This window comes from Dendrobium catenatum, unplaced genomic scaffold (assembly GCF_001605985.2).
Source record: "Dendrobium catenatum unplaced genomic scaffold, ASM160598v2 fragScaff_scaffold_621, whole genome shotgun sequence".
In the NCBI taxonomy this organism is placed as follows: Eukaryota; Viridiplantae; Streptophyta; class Magnoliopsida; order Asparagales; family Orchidaceae; genus Dendrobium; species Dendrobium catenatum.
Genome location: NW_021319083.1, coordinates 3,130,293 through 3,147,930, shown reverse-complemented (window position 1 = coordinate 3,147,930; position 17,638 = coordinate 3,130,293). Strand labels below are relative to the sequence as shown.

The following is a 17,638-nucleotide window of genomic DNA, read 5'->3' as shown; positions in this document are numbered from 1 at the left end:
GAATTTTTACATACATAACACTTAAAACTATCCTAATTACTTATCTAACACCTAAACATTACTATTTACATACATACCACCTAAATTCAATTACTCTCCTAGAAATAACACTCCGTTAACTCCGTGCGAACGATTATCCTGCGTTCGGCGGCGCAAACGGACGACGGCGATGTCGACGATGTCGCCGCAACGCAACGCGATGCCGCATCGTTGCCATCCAGATCGGAAACCAGAGACTCACCGGCACCATCCCCAAAGACATCGCTGACCTCACCGCCCTCACTCGCCTGGAGCTTCAGTTTAATGAGATATCCGGCGATCTTCCTTCCCTCTCCTCCCTCGCTTCCCTCTCTGGTGGCATCGCGTTTGTTCAGAGCATGACTGGTTTGGAAGAGCTCTGGCTACACTCCAACTCCTTCTCCGGACCTCTGCCGGACTTCTCCGGCCTCGTTAATGTTCAGAGCATGACTATGCCGAAAGCTTTCCTGCACTGTGAGCTTCAGAACAAAAGTTGCAAATAACTTCTTATGTCATCATTTCCGGAATAAGAGCATTAGTTAAGCCAATAAGATCACAAAATCAGTTAACAGTTGACATAAAGAAAATGCATGCATTGCCAGCAAAATGACAAAAGGAAGCATTACATCTGCAATAACCATTACCTGAAATTTTCCCACTTAGTTGATTCAAGACAGAATCACGCTCGTCGTTAGGTTCGTCAGAACGCTGGAATCGCAACGGGATATGGCTGGGAAGGGTGGTGAGGTCTTCTCCTGCAGGGATTTCACTGAGGGAGGATACGCATAACTTCCTAAGACATCGGACCCTTGGTTTGCAATTCTGAGCTTGGAGTGAACGAAGCCGCCTTCTCTACGAACCCATTGGACGAGGTCAGGCGGATGAAGAACAAACCGGAACGACGAGACCAAGCACGTCAAAGGCCGGCGATTTGCCATTGATTTCATCGATTTGGCACAGAGTTAACGGAGTGGTATTTTTTAGGAGAATGATGGAATTTAGGTGGTATGTATGTAAATAGTAATGTTTAGATGTTAAATAAGTAATTATGATAGTTTAAAGTGTTATGTATGTAAAAACCCCAAAAAAAAAATTGAACTAGAAATTTTTGTACTAGAAATCTGCTTTAAAAAAGAAATAAAAAAAAACTGTCCCAAGGCTTCATTTGGGATTGAGTTCTTACTACTTCTTAAAGCATTTTTTTAGTACAAAAAATTTTTAAACTAATTTTTTTTTGTACTAAAATGCTGCTTTAGAAAGCAATTAGAAAGTTGTACCAAACAAAGTCTTAATCTCAAATATTTTCACATTAAAACCCTTGGAAACTTGAAGCATTTTTATGGAATTAAATTATTCCCTTCCAGGAAAGGTAACTTCATGTCTCGAGTGTTGGACATCTTACCAGATTCTATTCTTTGGAGTGCATGCCAAACAAGTTCATGATGGAATAATTGAAGCTCACTCGTGCCGTTGAATTAACCAACGATATATAAAAGTTTGATTGAAAAATTAATAAAACACATCGTCACATGTTATTGCATTTTTTTCCTTAAAACTATCTCATCACATAAAATTTTAAGGAGCAAACAAATGTTCTAGAACATCTATAGAAGATAAATATCGAGCTATGAAAAATACATGCTTGTGATAGCAATCTACGGTATATGCATAGATGAATAAACTACAACATAAAATGTAAAAGTGGACTAATTCATGAAGAAGCTCTATTGAGTATTTTCTCATATATCCAACACATCTCATTGTAGAGTATTAAATACAAGAGTACTCATCAGTTTGTTACAAATCAATGAATGTAATGAAATCTTAGTATATAGGATGAATCTATTCTATAAGAGGCAGAACCTAAAGCATGTGAGTGGAGCAGAAAACTTTATCACATATAGAACTTATCATTCAGCACTTATCACTTATCAGTTTGAAGCTAATTGTAATATTTTACAAAACATAAAGGTCCCACAAACATCTTCTACATCATTATTCTATGATAATCAAACAACATTATCCATCACTATTAACACCAATTTCATGATCATACAAAATACACTGCAATAAATGGTCATGTGGTTAAAAAAAAATGCAAGAAAATATGATTTGTCCTTGTATATCCGAGACATAACAATTTATGGCACTTTTTCTTATTGCTTTTTAAAATAAATTTTTAATTAAAATTTTTTAATTTTTTTACTAAAAAGATATTTTAATAAGCAGTAAGAACATAGTCACAAACGAAATCTAAGATTTTATTTGAGACAAATTTTTTACTATTTTTTAAAATAAATTTTTAATAAAAATTTGAGTTCAAATAAATTTTGTATTAAGAAGCTACTTTCAAAAACATTTAAAAAAAAGCAGTAAAAAACAAGCTGTTAAAAAGGATACCAAAGTTGAGTTGCGTTTGTTAAGATTTTTATAACGGTCCATTAGGACTTAGGAGCGATAATGATGTTCTCAATTAATATTAATCAGGAGCGTTGGAAACTTAAGGCAGGAAGCATAGAGATGTAAAACGTAGCTTCCTTTGCCAAAGTGGTGGCATCTTTCAAGCATCTTCAACCTCACGTGGAGAAATCGGTGCTTTGACTATTGGACATCAATGGCGAAATAAGCTTGCACGGCAAGAAAAGGAAGGACCTGATAAGTTTCCATTTGCTTGTTGCCACGCACTTTAAATCCATACTAGACTCAAGTTCCCACTATTATTCAGTTCAGAATAATAAGGGAAGCGTGAAGTTTCTCTCCTCTGTCTGCAAGGTTAGTCAGTCTCCACGACTTTATCAATAATGGTTGTTAAACTTTCATTTCATAAGCCAACTGTGATGCAAAATGCCTGGTGTAGACGTTGTGAGCACTAAGCTTTCTAATGGAGTTTTGTATTTCCCTTTAACGGCAAGCAACTTTCCCTTTCTAATGTATCAAGTTTGAATTTGTTTGCTGTGTTTAGTTTTATTCAGGTTTTTCCTTTTTTGTTCCAATCCTTTGGAGTTGCTTGTTCTTCGGATTTTCCTTTTCTCCTCGAAAAATGCTCAAAGGCCAGAAAAAATTTCATGTCTTTTGCTCTTTGGTCAGATAACTGATTTGGTGCATATAAAGCAAAAGAAATCCGTGATAAGATTTCTCTGAGAAAGACGGTGATAATTATGGAGAAGGGGGAGGAGGACAGAGTTGGAAAAGAACAGGGATGGCATGGCGACATTGAAAAGAATCGTGAGGCGTCATCAAGTAATTCAGAGGTTAAAGAAACAGGCAAGATTGAGGCTGGAAACATCCGAGATCCGGAAGATAGTGAGAAGAAGGGAGAAAACAACCACACTGTTCCTTTCTACAAGTTGTTTTCTTTTGCCGACCACATCGATGTCTTTCTTATGATTTTGGGGTCTGTTGGAGCACTGGCGAATGGGGCTGCTTTGCCTCTCATGACAGTTCTCTTTGGGAACTTGATCCAGTCTTTTGGAGGAGCTAAAGATATTCACGACGTGGTTCACAGGGTTTCAAAGGTATGATTCTTTAAAAATTTTAGTGTTTGGCATTTCTCGTAGGGATAGCTAATGTGTTCTACCGATAGTTCTGACTATGGCAAATTTTTTTATTATTTTGATTTAATTGGACATTGTTATTCAAAGTCAAAACTCAATCATGCTTTGATGTGAAGTTTCTCTAATATTGCATGATGTGGTATGTTGTACAACAACAAGAACATCAAACCCCACATAGTTGGATAAAGCTTATTGTTGTTGTTATTGAAACAATAATAACATTAAGTATTTATCTCACTACGTGTGGTGTGGTCGGCTACATGAATACTTTTTATTCATTATGTCTTATTAAGAGTCAAATTCACATTTAAATCTAGGGAGATTTACATACATGCCACTTTATTTCATGCTATTTATATATTTAACATCTAAAACATTAATATTATATGCCTAACATCAATATAACAAATTTATAGTTAACAAGTTTTATTTTTTTTAATCAAAACAGGTTAATGGGTTTGTTTCAGATTATTCGGTTGCTAGCAGGTCGGGTTCAGATTGATCTTTTTTTCCCTGTTTATTAAGCGTATTGGATTCGAATTGAATGTATTTGGGTCGGCTTAATTTCAAGTCATATCCAAATCCGACCCATCAGCTCATTATGATACCCCTATTCATCACATTGCATTAAATAAATAATTCATGAAATATCAAAATATTTATGCATTTTCCCCAGCATCAACTCTCTTTTGCTTGGAGAATTCTACTCTATAGAATTAGTCTTGCACTTGAAGGTCATAAAATCAAAATTTAATATTTTTGTTCACTTTTAAGAAGGGGTAGTCCACAGTCCACACACATACACACATAATTTTTTTTTAATTATTTATTCTAAATGCAAGCTATTAGCTACACAACTACATCACAATTTGGATGTGATAACTATCTTATTTGGTTAGATTTAAGTATTAATCCTTCTCAATTCATAACAAATTTAGTTTCATTTGATGCATTTTTTTCATTTATATGATATAGATACTTCGATATGTTTGCATTTCTTTTCTTGTGGGGATTTAAGCTATTGCAATCTAGTTGGAAACCTAAAGACAATATCACATGAGCTTCATTGCATTTTGTTATGTTTGTAGGTATCCCTTGAGTTTGTATATTTAGCTGCAGGCTCAGGAGTGGCATCCTTTTTACGTAAGTAGACTTCCCAATATTGTGCTATTTGATCCACTGTATCTTAAACCAGAATAAATAATTTACTGATCCCATTTTTTATCAGAGGTGGCTTGTTGGATGGTCACCGGGGAGAGGCAGGCAACAAGAATAAGGAACTTGTACCTGAAAACCATATTAAGGCAAGAAATCGCATTCTTTGATATGGAAACAAACACAGGGGAAGTTGTTGGAAGAATGTCAGGGGATACTGTTCTAATCCAAGATGCAATGGGAGAGAAGGTAAAAGTATCAGTACTATTGAATTTATAGAAGGATACCTTTTTGTTATATATTTATAACTTGACTAAATTTATCCAACTTGAACATATTGCAGGTTGGTAAGTTCATTCAGCTAACATCAACATTTTTTGGGAGCTTCATAGTTGCATTTGTTCAAGGATGGCTTTTATCCCTCGTGATGCTATCCATAATTCCACTCCTTGTGGTTGCTGGTGCAATAATGTCCATTGTTGTATCCAAGATGGCCTCAAAAGGGCAGGAATCCTATGGCGATGCTGCAGTAATTGTAGAGCAAGCAATTGGATCAATTAGAACTGTAAGTGATTTGCTTCAACACATAGAGATACAGATCCACTCGTTTGTATATGCGTGCATGTACATTTTATGATATGGTGATGAATTTTTTTCTTTTAAATATGGGGATGAAAATTCTCTTCTCATATGAGTTTTGATGTTATTGGTGAGGTTTATGGGTGCCACTGAATTTTAAGTGTGCTTAATATGCCATGCAATCTTTGTTAACTGCCTCATGAATGATTTAGTTATTATAGAGATTGTTAAAATAAGATCCATAAGTAATTCTTACTTTGAAGATGAAATCGGCCATGTGTTTTTGGATTTGAAGACCGCATGAGGTAGTAGAGACAAATTTAATTAGGTCATCTCCAACCGAAAATTCCATTTTTCACTTCAAAATGTAGTGAAACTCAAAAACACGCGAAGGTAACCGTCTTTCTCCTCTTTCGCGCGTTTCTTCGGCAAATCTGGTTGAGATAGAAAAATCGCCCCCCACGGATTACTGTTCGAATGGAGCAAACCAGCTATGCCTTACAGTCGTTTGGAGTTCAGCTGGAGACGCCCTTAGGAGAATGATCATTTTTCTCCTATAAGAGTAAAGTTCATGACAATCGTTTTATTTCCTAGTGTCACTCACTACGCAAGAATTTTTGCCGTTTGGATAGCATTTTTAGCAGATTATATTTCTATTGTCTTCTAATATAAAGTTTTTTGGAGTGTTATCTGTCACTCTTTTAATCACTTGAGAGAAAACAATTTATTCTTATGTTTAGAACGCATCCTCTGTTTCAGGTTGCATCTTTTACTGGGGAAAAGATTTCAGTGTACAAGTACAAAAATGCACTAAGAAAGGCCTACACCGCCAGTGTTCAGGAGGGCCTGGCTGCAGGATTGGGTCTTGGTTTTGCCATGTTCTTCATGTTCTGCGGTTATGCGTTAGGTGTTTGGTATGGAGGAAAGCTTATATTAGACAAGAGCAAAGGGTACACTGGTGCAGATGTTATTAATGTAATATTTGCACTTCTCACTGGTTCCTTGTAAGTTACTTGTCATCTCTTTTGTTTCTTTTTCATGCATGTCAAAACCTTACGTCCATGATATGGTTAACATATATTTGAATGACATGAAAATATATAACTATTCAGACAATTAGGCAAGTTTTGCAAGTGGAAAATTACTAGTAACCAAAACTAGGGCTGTCAATATTTGACCCGATCCGAACTCGGTTCAAAAATTTAGGGTTTGGGTCAACCAGACAACAAGAAAGAAAAGAAGAAAAAAAAAGCCATACTCCGGTGATCTCTTGCCTACCGAGACCCGAAATCAACCCGGTTTGACCAGTTTTTGATTGATTTTGGAGGGTTTTAAAATATTATTATGAAATAAATAAATGCTATTTTCAAAAAATAATAAACTATTTTGCCCAAACTGAATTAAGCTTGATTTATTTTAAATTGATTAAAGTAAAATTTTACCTTAATTCGATTTAGATTTAACTAAATTGAATTAAATAAAAAATTTTAGTTAAATATATCGAAAATGGGTCGGGTTCTGGTTCGGGTTGACCCAGACCCGAAGCGGGTCGGATTCAGGTTCGAAAAATCGACCCGTTTGCAAAAACGGGTAGGGTTCGAGTCGGGTCGAACAATGCCTAGTCAGTTTCAGGTTGGACCCGAACCCGACTCGTGACCCGATTTTGATAGCCCTAACCAAAATATAAAAAATAGGATTGCTATTATTAAAAAAAAACCTTGTTTTTAGCAATATGACTGATGTGAATAGTGCAATTCTATTTATCCAGTTCTCTAGGCCAGGCATCACCTTGTTTGACAGCCTTTGCAGCAGGCCAAGCAGCAGCATACAAGATGTTCGAGACAATCAGAAGAAAGCCCGAGATTGATGCTTATGATACAAGCAAGAAGAAATTAGATGACATTAATGGAGATATTGAATTCAGAGATGTCTATTTCAGCTATCCATCCAGATCAGATGAACAAATATTCAGAGGTTTCTCTTTTTTAATTACTTCTGGCACAACTGCAGCATTAGTTGGGGAGAGTGGCAGCGGGAAGTCAACTGTGATAAGTCTAATTGAAAGGTTTTATGACCCACAAGCTGGTGAGGTCCTTATTGATGGTACAAATATCAAAGATCTTCAACTTAGATGGCTTAGGGGTAAGATTGGGCTTGTGAGCCAGGAGCCTGTTCTTTTTGCCTCGAGCATTAAAGATAACATCTCTTATGGCAAAGATAATGCAACCATTGAAGAGATCAAAGTTGCTGCCGAGCAAGCTAATGCTTCCAAGTTCATTGACAAGATGCCTCAGGTTAGTCTACGCCTTCTGAATCTTTTTCTTGCCAACCATGAAAGAATTGTATGTCACTCAAACATGATACTCAGGGACTAGATACCATGGTTGGGGAGCATGGAGCTCAACTTTCTGGAGGCCAGAAACAAAGAATTGCCATTGCTCGAGCTATTCTCAAGGACCCAAAGATATTGCTACTTGATGAAGCCACTAGCGCTCTCGATGCAGAATCCGAACGAGTTGTGCAGGAAGCACTTGATAGAGTCATGATGAATCGTACTACTGTTATAGTAGCTCATCGTTTGAGCACAGTGAGAAATGCTGATACTATTGCTGTTATTCATCGTGGTTCGATTGTTGAGAAGGGTATAAATCCTACTAGCTAGATTTCTGCAATTCATCCAAATTAGTAGGTTTGATGATCATGTTATTTCTTCGAAAAACTTATTTTTTTTATTTATATTTTGTTTTTTAGGTTCACATAAGGAGCTAATAAAGGATCCAAACGGTGCATATAGCCAACTTATCCGGTTGCAGGAAATGAGCCAAAATTCGGATTCATTGCTTCAATCTGATAATGAGAAAAGTAGTCTTTCAGTTGACAGAGCAAGGCGTTCGAGCCAAAAGCCATCCTTCAAACGGTCCATTAGCAGAGAATCATCTTTCGGGAATAGCAGCCGCCACAACTCATTCTCGGCAGGATTTGGTTTACCTGTAGGAGTTGATGTCCCAGCAAGTGCATCGGATGCAGGCAATACTAGTGCTACTGAGCAATCAAAGGAAGTACCTCTCAGTCGTCTTGCCTCGCTGAACAAACCAGAAATCCCAATCTTGCTGCTCGGTGCAGCTTCTGCAATCATAAATGGGCTTATCTTCCCAGCTTTTGGACTAATCCTATCCAGTGTTATTAACACTTTCTATCAGCCACCGCATAAGCTCAAGCAAGATTCAAAGTTTTGGTCTTTAATGTTCTTGATATTTGGAGTTGTATCTCTAGTAGCAGAACCAGCAAGATCATACTTTTTTGGTCTGGCTGGTTCCAGATTGATTAGAAGGATTAGATTCATGACGTTTGAGAAGGTTGTCAACATGGAAATAGCTTGGTTTGATGATCCTGAGAACTCAAGTGGTGCAGTTGGCGCTAGATTATCAGCTGATGCAGCTACAGTTAGAAGTCTTGTGGGTGATGCACTCGCCCTTATTGTTCAGAACATTACCACTTTAATCGCTGGTTTGTTAATCGCTTTTATTGCCAACTGGGAACTGTCTCTTATCATCTTGGCAATGATACCTCTCATTGGCCTCAATGGATGGATAGAGATGAAGTTCATGAAAGGATTTAGTGCCGATGCAAAGGTTTAACTCTGCAGCTTCATAGGAAACAGATTAATTGTTCAAAATGTAATTAATCCATGAATTAGCATCTGATGACTGATTTTCAAATTGGTGCAGGTGATGTACGAGGAAGCAAGTCAGGTGGCGAATGATGCAGTTGGAAGCATAAGGACAGTTGCTTCATTTTCTGCAGAGGAGAAGGTCATGGAACTTTATAAGAAAAAGTGTGAAGGCCCAATGAAAACTGGAATCAGACAAGGACTTATTAGTGGGATTGGCTTTGGGGTTTCCTTCTTCTTGCTCTTTTGTGTATATGCTGCCTGCTTTTATGCTGGAGCTCGATTGGTCGAGGATGGAAAGACAACATTTGGCAAAGTTTTTCGGGTATGTATTTCTTTCATCCAAGGTCTTGCAGCTGCAACCTCTTCGCTAACTTGTTCTATAGGTACAGCTAAATAACTTTTTCCTTCCAACTGACAAAAGATATCACCTTGCATAAACAAAAGAAGTCTTACTATGTAGTTTAGATCTCTTGATATCCTATCCCCTTGGAAAATTTTGAAGATACTGGAATATGACCGTTATGATAGTTTCTTTTAGCTCCTGCTAATTGCTTGTTTTCACATGCCGGACAGGTTTTCTTTGCCCTAGCAATGGCAAGCCTTGGAATTTCTCAGTCAAGCTCTCTAGCGACAGATTCTACTAAAGCCAAGTCTGCAACTGCTTCTGTTTTCTCAGTTTTGGACCGAAAATCTAAAATCGATCCAAGTGATGATTCTGGGATGACTTTAGACGTTCTTAAAGGCAATATTGAGTTCCTTCATATTAGTTTCAAGTACCCTACAAGACCTGATGTCCAGATCTTCCAGGATCTTTGCTTGTCTGTTAAATCTGGAAAGGTAAAGCAAATGCCGCATTACAAACAGTTTGGATCCATTGAAGCAAATTGTCCGCTTTAATGTTCTTCATTTTTCTTTACAGACTATTGCATTGGTAGGAGAGAGTGGAAGTGGAAAGTCAACAGCAATAGCACTGTTACAGAGATTTTACGATCCAGATTCAGGCCATATACTTTTAGATGGAATAGAATTGCAGAAGTTTAAGCTGAGATGGCTAAGGCAGCAGATGGGTTTGGTAAGTCAGGAACCAGTGTTGTTCAACGATACAATTCGAGCAAACATTGCTTATGGGAAAGAAGGGAAAGCTACTGAAGCTGAGATTGTAGCTGCAGCTGAGGCAGCAAATGCTCACAAATTCATATGTAGCTTGCAGCAGGCGAGTTAGCCATTCCCATACTTTTATTTGTATTCATAGTTCTTCTCATTAACCTGAACAATTTGCCTCCTGACTTGCAAATTGCAGGGCTATGACACAATGGTGGGCGAGCGAGGAATTCAACTATCTGGGGGGCAAAAGCAGAGGATAGCCATTTCTCGTTCAATAGTGAAAGAGCCGAAGATTTTGCTCTTTGATGAGGCTACTAGTGCTCTTGATGCTGAATCTGAAAGAATTGTTCAGGACGCATTGGATCGCGTGATGGTCAACCGAACCACGATCGTGGTTGCACACCGGCTCACGACGATAAAAAATGCGGATCTTATTGCTGTTGTTAAAAATGGAGTGATTGCTGAGAAAGGTAAGCATGACATTCTTATGAACATCAATGATGGGGCTTATGCTTCCTTGGTAGCACTTCAGTCAAGTGCAACTAATTCATAAGGTATCTATCCACATTTGTTTGTAGTGATGATATTTTTATATATCAAAATTTTTCTCTTACATGTTTGTATTATGCAAAAAATTTTGTACCAGAGTTGTATGTAAGGAATAAATAGGTCTTCTTCAAGGCAAATAATCATAGCATTTCTTTGAGATTTTTTGCCCACTTTTTATTGAAAACAAATCTGATAAAATCCCTTCTCCCTTCGATATGTTGGTCATGGGAATGGGAGGTTGGAGTTCAGTCCTTGCGTTATGAAACTCCATCATAGATTGTTGATGCCATTAAGTTTTATTTGGAAGTTGAATGCAAAGGTACACTTCACATAAATAAACGATTTTATAAACTTTTGAATTCAACTTCTCTTGGATGGGATCAAACTAATTGGCTTGAATAGGGACATGATTTTGTAAGCCATAATCTATAGTGGCATGGTATTGGACTTCAACTCCTAATCCTGTTTTTTTAAAATCTGCTTATAATTTTTATTTTATTTTATTTTATTATTATTATTATTATTATTTTTATTTCTCTTGTATTTCTTGTATCTGGTCAAAGCTATGGAAAGCCATGTAACATGATTTTACTAGTGTTGGATTCAAATTTTTCTGTGGGTGATTTCCCGACTTTATTGGTAGGTAAGTTTTGAGAATGTGACCTGAAATATTATGTGAGAATGGAGAGATTAGCAAGAGAGAGAGAGAGAGTTTTATAGGGAATGATCTAATAACTGTAATATATGTAATATAGGTCCTGAATACATTTGATGTTGAATATACCAAAAGATTCAAAATATTATTTTTTAACTTTTATTTATAAGGATTCGAAGGCTATAGAAAAAGTTACATCTATAAAGAAATATAAAATAAAAAAATATATAAGATAATGAATCTCAATATAGATTACTTAGAACATGTGTCATCGTCTGACTGGATGCGAGGAGGTTGCTTCCCTTATCCTTAGTTATTTTACCATGGGGCAAGCTCAATAATGTTAGGTGATCGGGGGAGCTGGTGAGAGCAAGTATGCTAGAGAGTACTGAACCAAGATACTTATAGCTACCTGACATCTTGAAATCATTGACAACATATGGTGGAGTCCTAGATCGCATGCCAATAATAGGCAAGTGGGCTTAAATTGTAGGGATGATGAGCTCCATGATTGTTTAAATGCAATGGGCAAGCTTAAACCCTCTTGGATGGCAAGCATAGTTGGTGGTACTTTGTTACAAATGGCAGCAAGTTGCTAACCCTTGGTGGAGGGTGAGTTGGTCTACTTGTGAGGACCCTTGACTATTCTTGTGAGATGTGATGTTTCAACCCAACTCGATATAACCCATACACTTTAATAGGTGTATGGGTCATATCAGATTGAGTGCATGACCGATCATTTACCTAAAATCCTTCATTAGAGGGAGTTTCTTTTTAGTCATTTAAAACAATATAAAGTCTATTAAAATCCATCAATACACAAAATATAACATCATCCAGATTCATTTCAAAACATCTATATAGTAATCATGATTCATCATTCATTTATTAAATACATATAATCATCATGATTACAAAAGAATCTATCTATATTAGAAAATCGTACCTTTACAATAACTATTCTTTCTCTGACTACGCCACTAATCTTTTACCTTTTCTTGAAACATATAAACAACGGAATGAGCGTATAGCTCAGTAGGTCACACATAATGAGCACCTATTCCTTCATGTTATTGCTCAATTCTCAAAACAAACTGTAGCAGTGTGTTTGAAACACTAAAAATACCTAGAAAGAGCCTTGTATCATAAAATCATTACACGTTCGTTAACTAGCTAGTTAAGCCATTTAGGCTTAATGATTACCCATCTTCAATGAGAGTGGACTATCCTCTCTCCATGCCATTTTGGCTTGGCTAACCGGCTAATTATGCCACAAGACAGCTATAGTGTCTCATCTACTTCCACCTGCTTCATTGACACAAGCTTCAGGCTCTCAACATCACTTCCATTGTTTCCATTCAAAAGCTTTGAAGGAAGCAAAGCATCCAGTTGGGTAGTATAAGGCACAAGAAAAACAAGCGCCACTGTCACTAACCTCAACAAATTCCTTATAAAAACCACAAGCCACAGGTTTCTGAAGTCAGTTCTGGTCACATGAAACAGGTTCAACAGAACTCCGCCTCCGGTTTTCGATCCGAGCGAACCCAAACTATCTATGCACATCAAAAGAGCAAAAAAGGTCCCTTCAATACCTGCTGGGCAGAGTCTGGTGCTAAGAACAATCATCGGCATCCATCTAATTCGACTAATAACTCTACTTACACATTCCTCTAAGATAACAAAGATATAATCTGGTATTCCAAGTTTGAGGTTCCAGCGCAGGATGAAGATCAGATCCAACATTCCTGATGCACTGTAAAGGAGCTGAGAGTAGAAGATTAGGCTTCTGAATGGATGGTTTTTGAGAAGTTTGTGATAGATTAGGACACCAATAATGGAAGCAATTGCTCCTATGGCATAAATAATGCCAACAAATCCCTGCATTCAGAAAATCTAATGTTATGGAAAGATCATTTATGTTATTTTCTTGAATTTGAGGCTTTGTTTGGGACGGCTTTCTTACTACTTCTAAAAGCAACTTTTTAGTATAAAATTTTTATTTTTTACTATAAAGCAGCTTCAAGAAGCAATAAGAAAGCCGTCCCAAACTAAGGCTTCGTTTGGGACGGCTTTCTTATTGCTTTTTAACAAAGCTTTTTAGTTTAAAAATTTTAGCAGAAAGCCGTCCCAAACGAAGCTTAAGCCTTAGACTTTATTTGGAACAGCTTTTTTATTGATTTCTAAAATAATTTTTTAGTACAAAAATTCAATGAAAGTTGCAGAAGATGTTCTTCACATTACCTGTGAGAAAGCAGGACCAGCCTTTGGATCAGTGTACCAATAGAACTGGCCTTCATGTGTGCTGAGGCTGAGGGCAATAGAGAGGAACATGAACAAGGAAGGCTTCCACACCTCAGGACACCTTATTGTTCTTCCCATACCAAATACTGCCTCTCTTACCTTCTCCCCCACCTAAGAAATAATATCATCATTATTAGCAACATTATATTAATAATGTTCAGAAATATTGGGAGGATTATTTATGCACATATTATGAAATTCTTATATATTTGTATGTTTAATATCTAAATATTTATATTTATTTATATATTACTTAAATATGTAAGTTTAAGTTATAGTATAAATATTCCTATGCAACGGTTTACTTTAAAGACAAATGGTTTGTTCAGGACAATTTTTTTTATTATTTTATTTTTCAGATGACAATAACAATTTTATTTGATTATTACTTTCTTGCTACATTTAATAAATGTCAGTACTAAAACAAAACGCTATTTTTAAAAATAGCTTTAAAAAAAATTAATTTCCCCACAACAATTTTATAATCAGATTTATAAAAAACTACAGCCATCCCAAATAAATCCAAAGAGAGTAAATAGAAAAAAATTATAATTATAATTTTTTTTTCAATTTTTCTTATTGGTGGCTTTGAGAAAAAAATTACATAAAAATTAATGAAATAACTTTTTTCAAATAAACTTGAATGATTCTTTGTAGGACTCAATTTTGATTCTAATAAGCTTTATAAGTATTAGATTAATATTAAACTGAGTGTAATATATGACTAATAAATTAATATTTATATTATGAATATTGTAAAGCATATCCAATAGCTATACATTCTATTATAGTTATAATATATTGATTTTTTTTCTTCAAATTTAATTATTCATCTTAGATCTAAATATATTTTTTCCTGTAAATTGTTTTTATACTGAGTCAAGCTAGAATATAAAATTGCTTGCAAAAGAAAATAATATATTAGTTATATGGCCAATTTTTCTTTGTCACTTTTGACCCTGAGAGCCTGGAAGAGGTCCGGAAGTAGACAGATTTGCAAATAAATATTAAAATATATCAAGTTGAATTTGCAAGAAAATAATAAATGCCAATTGGATCCAAGCAGGGTGGAGCGTCAATTTGTTGATCATAGCTGCAATATATAAATAAAATTTTATTTAGGTTTTTTTCTACTTTCATATGAGGAGAGTTTGTACTATTCACATTAATTTTTATGAGAATTTTTAATGGATTTGAAATTTCTTTTCATAAAACGTTTAATAAAAAAATGGTTAAGCGTTAAATTTGTAAATTTTAGAGGACTTAAAAATAAAAAATTGGCCGTCCAAGATTTCACTGGGTAGCAAAAAAAGATGAAACAGTAAACTAACCGCCCTGTTCTCTCTTGGGTGATTTGTCTTCCGCTCAAAGATAGCAAAGCCTAGAAGAACAAGAAACACAGGAGGAATAGCCATAAGTCCTAAAGCACCCTGCAATATTATAAGCACATCAAAATCCACCAGATCTAAATTGAATATTTTTATTAGAAAATTAAGACTATTATTTTTATCTTACTGATTTTAAAAATAATTTTTTAATAAAAAATTTATTGAAGTAAAATTTTTTGTATTTAAAATTTATTTTAGAAAGCTATTACAAACAAAATCTAAATCTTACAATTGATGAGTTTTCTTTTAAGATAACTGTACATCTCAAAAAAAAAAAAAAAATTGTGTTTTTTTTTAAATCAAAATTTTAAAGTGCGCTAGATTTAAGAAAGATGTGTTCTTCAGTTCTTGAGAAAGAAAAAAATTGTACCTGTGAGCCAAAGAGATGAACTAGGATGCCACTTGATGAGTAACCAATCAAAGCACCAACAGAAGAAACAAAGCTGCATAGGCTCTGCAAATCAGGAGCCAAATTCGGCTTCTCAATACTGTTCTTAGCAATACAGGCATCAATAGTCACGTCGGCAATGGCGACTCCGGCCGCCATTCCGACGAGGCAGAGGAGAGCTACTGGGATGCTTAGTTTCCCTTCCATTGAAATCGTGAGAGCAGTCGATGCGCCCAAAACACCTAAATAAGTGATTTTTTAAAGAAGAGGAAGAAGAAGAAGCAGAGGTTAAGCAAGTACAGGGGAAGGTGGAAAATCACCTGCAAGTATGAAGTAAGGCCGCCGGCGATAACCTCTGACGGGGAACATATCGGTGAGAATCCCCCACACAGGCTTTAAAATCCATGGAATATAATAGAAACCTATGTACATCTGAACAGCTGAAGGCTGAACCTTCTGAACATCTTTCCAGTAGAAATCTGTAACCACTCTGAAGAAAGAACCAGTGAAGCCTTGGCTCAAGCCATATACAAGCATGACGCCAAGAACAAAGCTTGTGTTCAGTTCTCTGCATAGCATTCGGATCCATTCTAATGGCTGAAGAAGGAAGCTGAGAGCTCCGGCGGGGAGGGTGGTTGTTTCAGGCGGTGGGCGGTGGAGAAGGTCTTGGGATTCTGATGAGTTTTTCATGGTTTGTTGAGGTTGGGGATGGAGGGGAGGAGTTAAGAAGGGGAGGGAGAGGGTGTTGACCTGTTTTAATTTCCATATATTAATTTTTAGCAAAGTTTGACTTCATATATATGAACGCAACTTTCGCTTAGAACTCAGAGAAAGATCGAGTCTTCGATCCGCGTATTTTTACAGCGGCCATTAATCAAGCTTGCTATATAATTTATTTATTTAAAACGATCAAATGAATCGACTTGAGTAAAATAATATGGTGTTCAGATTCATTTATATGTATTTTCCCTTTTTTTCTATCAAAATACCATAAAAATTGATATGTTATCAAAAATAATCTTACACAAGCACAAATCTCAAAACATATATCAATTAGAAACTTTTAAAGTTAAACTCCAGACCATCTATAACTATGATTTCAACAAATTTATAGTCAAATTGAATGTCTCGATGAAACAAACCCGACAACATAAAAAATAGTCCAATTCGATCTTGAATGGGCCCAAATCAATTGCCCGAAGTATAATTGAAAACTTCAGGATATCACTGGGATGACCGAATGACCTTTAAATTTTGCATACATATAGTCGAATCAAGCAGCTCGACAAGACAATTCTAATGAGCCTGCTTGATTCCAATATCATCAAGACATTTAAATATTGAATGAATGTTTTATGATTAAGAGAATCAATATAAGCCATTAAATGAAATGCTCTAAATTTGCTCGAGGTTTTCTCCATATTTACAAGACATACCAATCCAAATAATCTAGATATAGGCACCCGCTATCTACATGCGGGGGGCTTAGATAAGGCTTGGACCTTTGGGTAAGAGAGGAAATAGAGTTTTGGGGATTGAAGGACCCCAAACTCCAATTGAGCATCATGACAACGAACCATCACTTTCTGGTCGTCGTATTTGGACCTCCATCCAGCAGTCGAAAGTAAAACCTCTACATGACCACCGCCATCAGAACTTTCATTGACTAATCACCTCGCCTGACTGAGGTCCTTCTGACTACCATCACCTGACTAAAATCCCTCCGATCACTATCGCCCCTACTACGATCCCTCTGACCTCTGTCACTCAACTACGATCCCTATGACCATCGTTACCTGACTATGGTCCTTGCGACCCCCCATTATGCAACTACGGTCCCTCCAACCTCCTTTGCTCGACTATAGTCCATTCGACCGACTAAGATTCTTTCAACCATTGCTTCTTATGAGAATTTTGGGATTGTCAATTGTCTGTTTTGCAAATCGATTTCGCTGATATTTTTTTTAATAAAATGATTTATTTTATGTATATTTTTTTTGCAATTTTTTAAGCACAAAAGTAATTTATTTAAATTTTATACTAAAGAATTATTTAAATTAAATATAAAATTCATATTACATTATTATTTTATTATAATATCTAAGAGCATTTTTAAACAATTTTAAATCCTTTCCTTTATCCCTTAGCAAACGGCTAATAGAGAATGAAAAGGGTAAAATAAGAGAGAAAAGGTAAGAGAGAGAAAAAGGAATCCATATTTGAAAGCTGCGGGCCTATTAGGAGATTTGCTCGTCTCATTGTAAGAAACATTTA

General features: G+C 36.0%; 2 protein-coding genes across 2 annotated transcripts; one reads left to right on the top strand and one right to left on the bottom strand.

The window, feature by feature from the left end:
* Positions 1 to 2,574: 2,574 nt before the first annotated feature.
* LOC110106134 (ABC transporter B family member 11) lies at positions 2,575 to 10,802 on the top strand. Its single transcript, XM_020835898.2, has 13 exons — positions 2,575 to 2,790; positions 3,106 to 3,533; positions 4,661 to 4,715; positions 4,801 to 4,976; positions 5,071 to 5,292; positions 6,066 to 6,310; positions 7,075 to 7,600; positions 7,675 to 7,948; positions 8,058 to 8,938; positions 9,035 to 9,301; positions 9,553 to 9,816; positions 9,899 to 10,192; positions 10,280 to 10,802. Exons 2-13 carry the CDS (start codon positions 3,177 to 3,179, stop codon positions 10,634 to 10,636), a joined length of 3,918 nt encoding a protein of 1,305 aa, XP_020691557.1. The 5' UTR covers positions 2,575 to 2,790; positions 3,106 to 3,176; the 3' UTR covers positions 10,637 to 10,802.
* A 1,431-nt stretch (positions 10,803 to 12,233) lies between these two features.
* On the bottom strand, positions 12,234 to 16,073 carry LOC110106128 (probable folate-biopterin transporter 6). The gene is made up of 5 exons (XM_020835891.2): positions 15,685 to 16,073; positions 15,347 to 15,606; positions 14,920 to 15,018; positions 13,529 to 13,699; positions 12,234 to 13,165 (listed from the first exon to the last, which is right to left on the bottom strand). Exons 1-5 carry the CDS (start codon positions 16,052 to 16,054, stop codon positions 12,569 to 12,571), a joined length of 1,497 nt encoding a protein of 498 aa, XP_020691550.1. The 5' UTR covers positions 16,055 to 16,073; the 3' UTR covers positions 12,234 to 12,568.
* Positions 16,074 to 17,638: the final 1,565 nt, after the last annotated feature.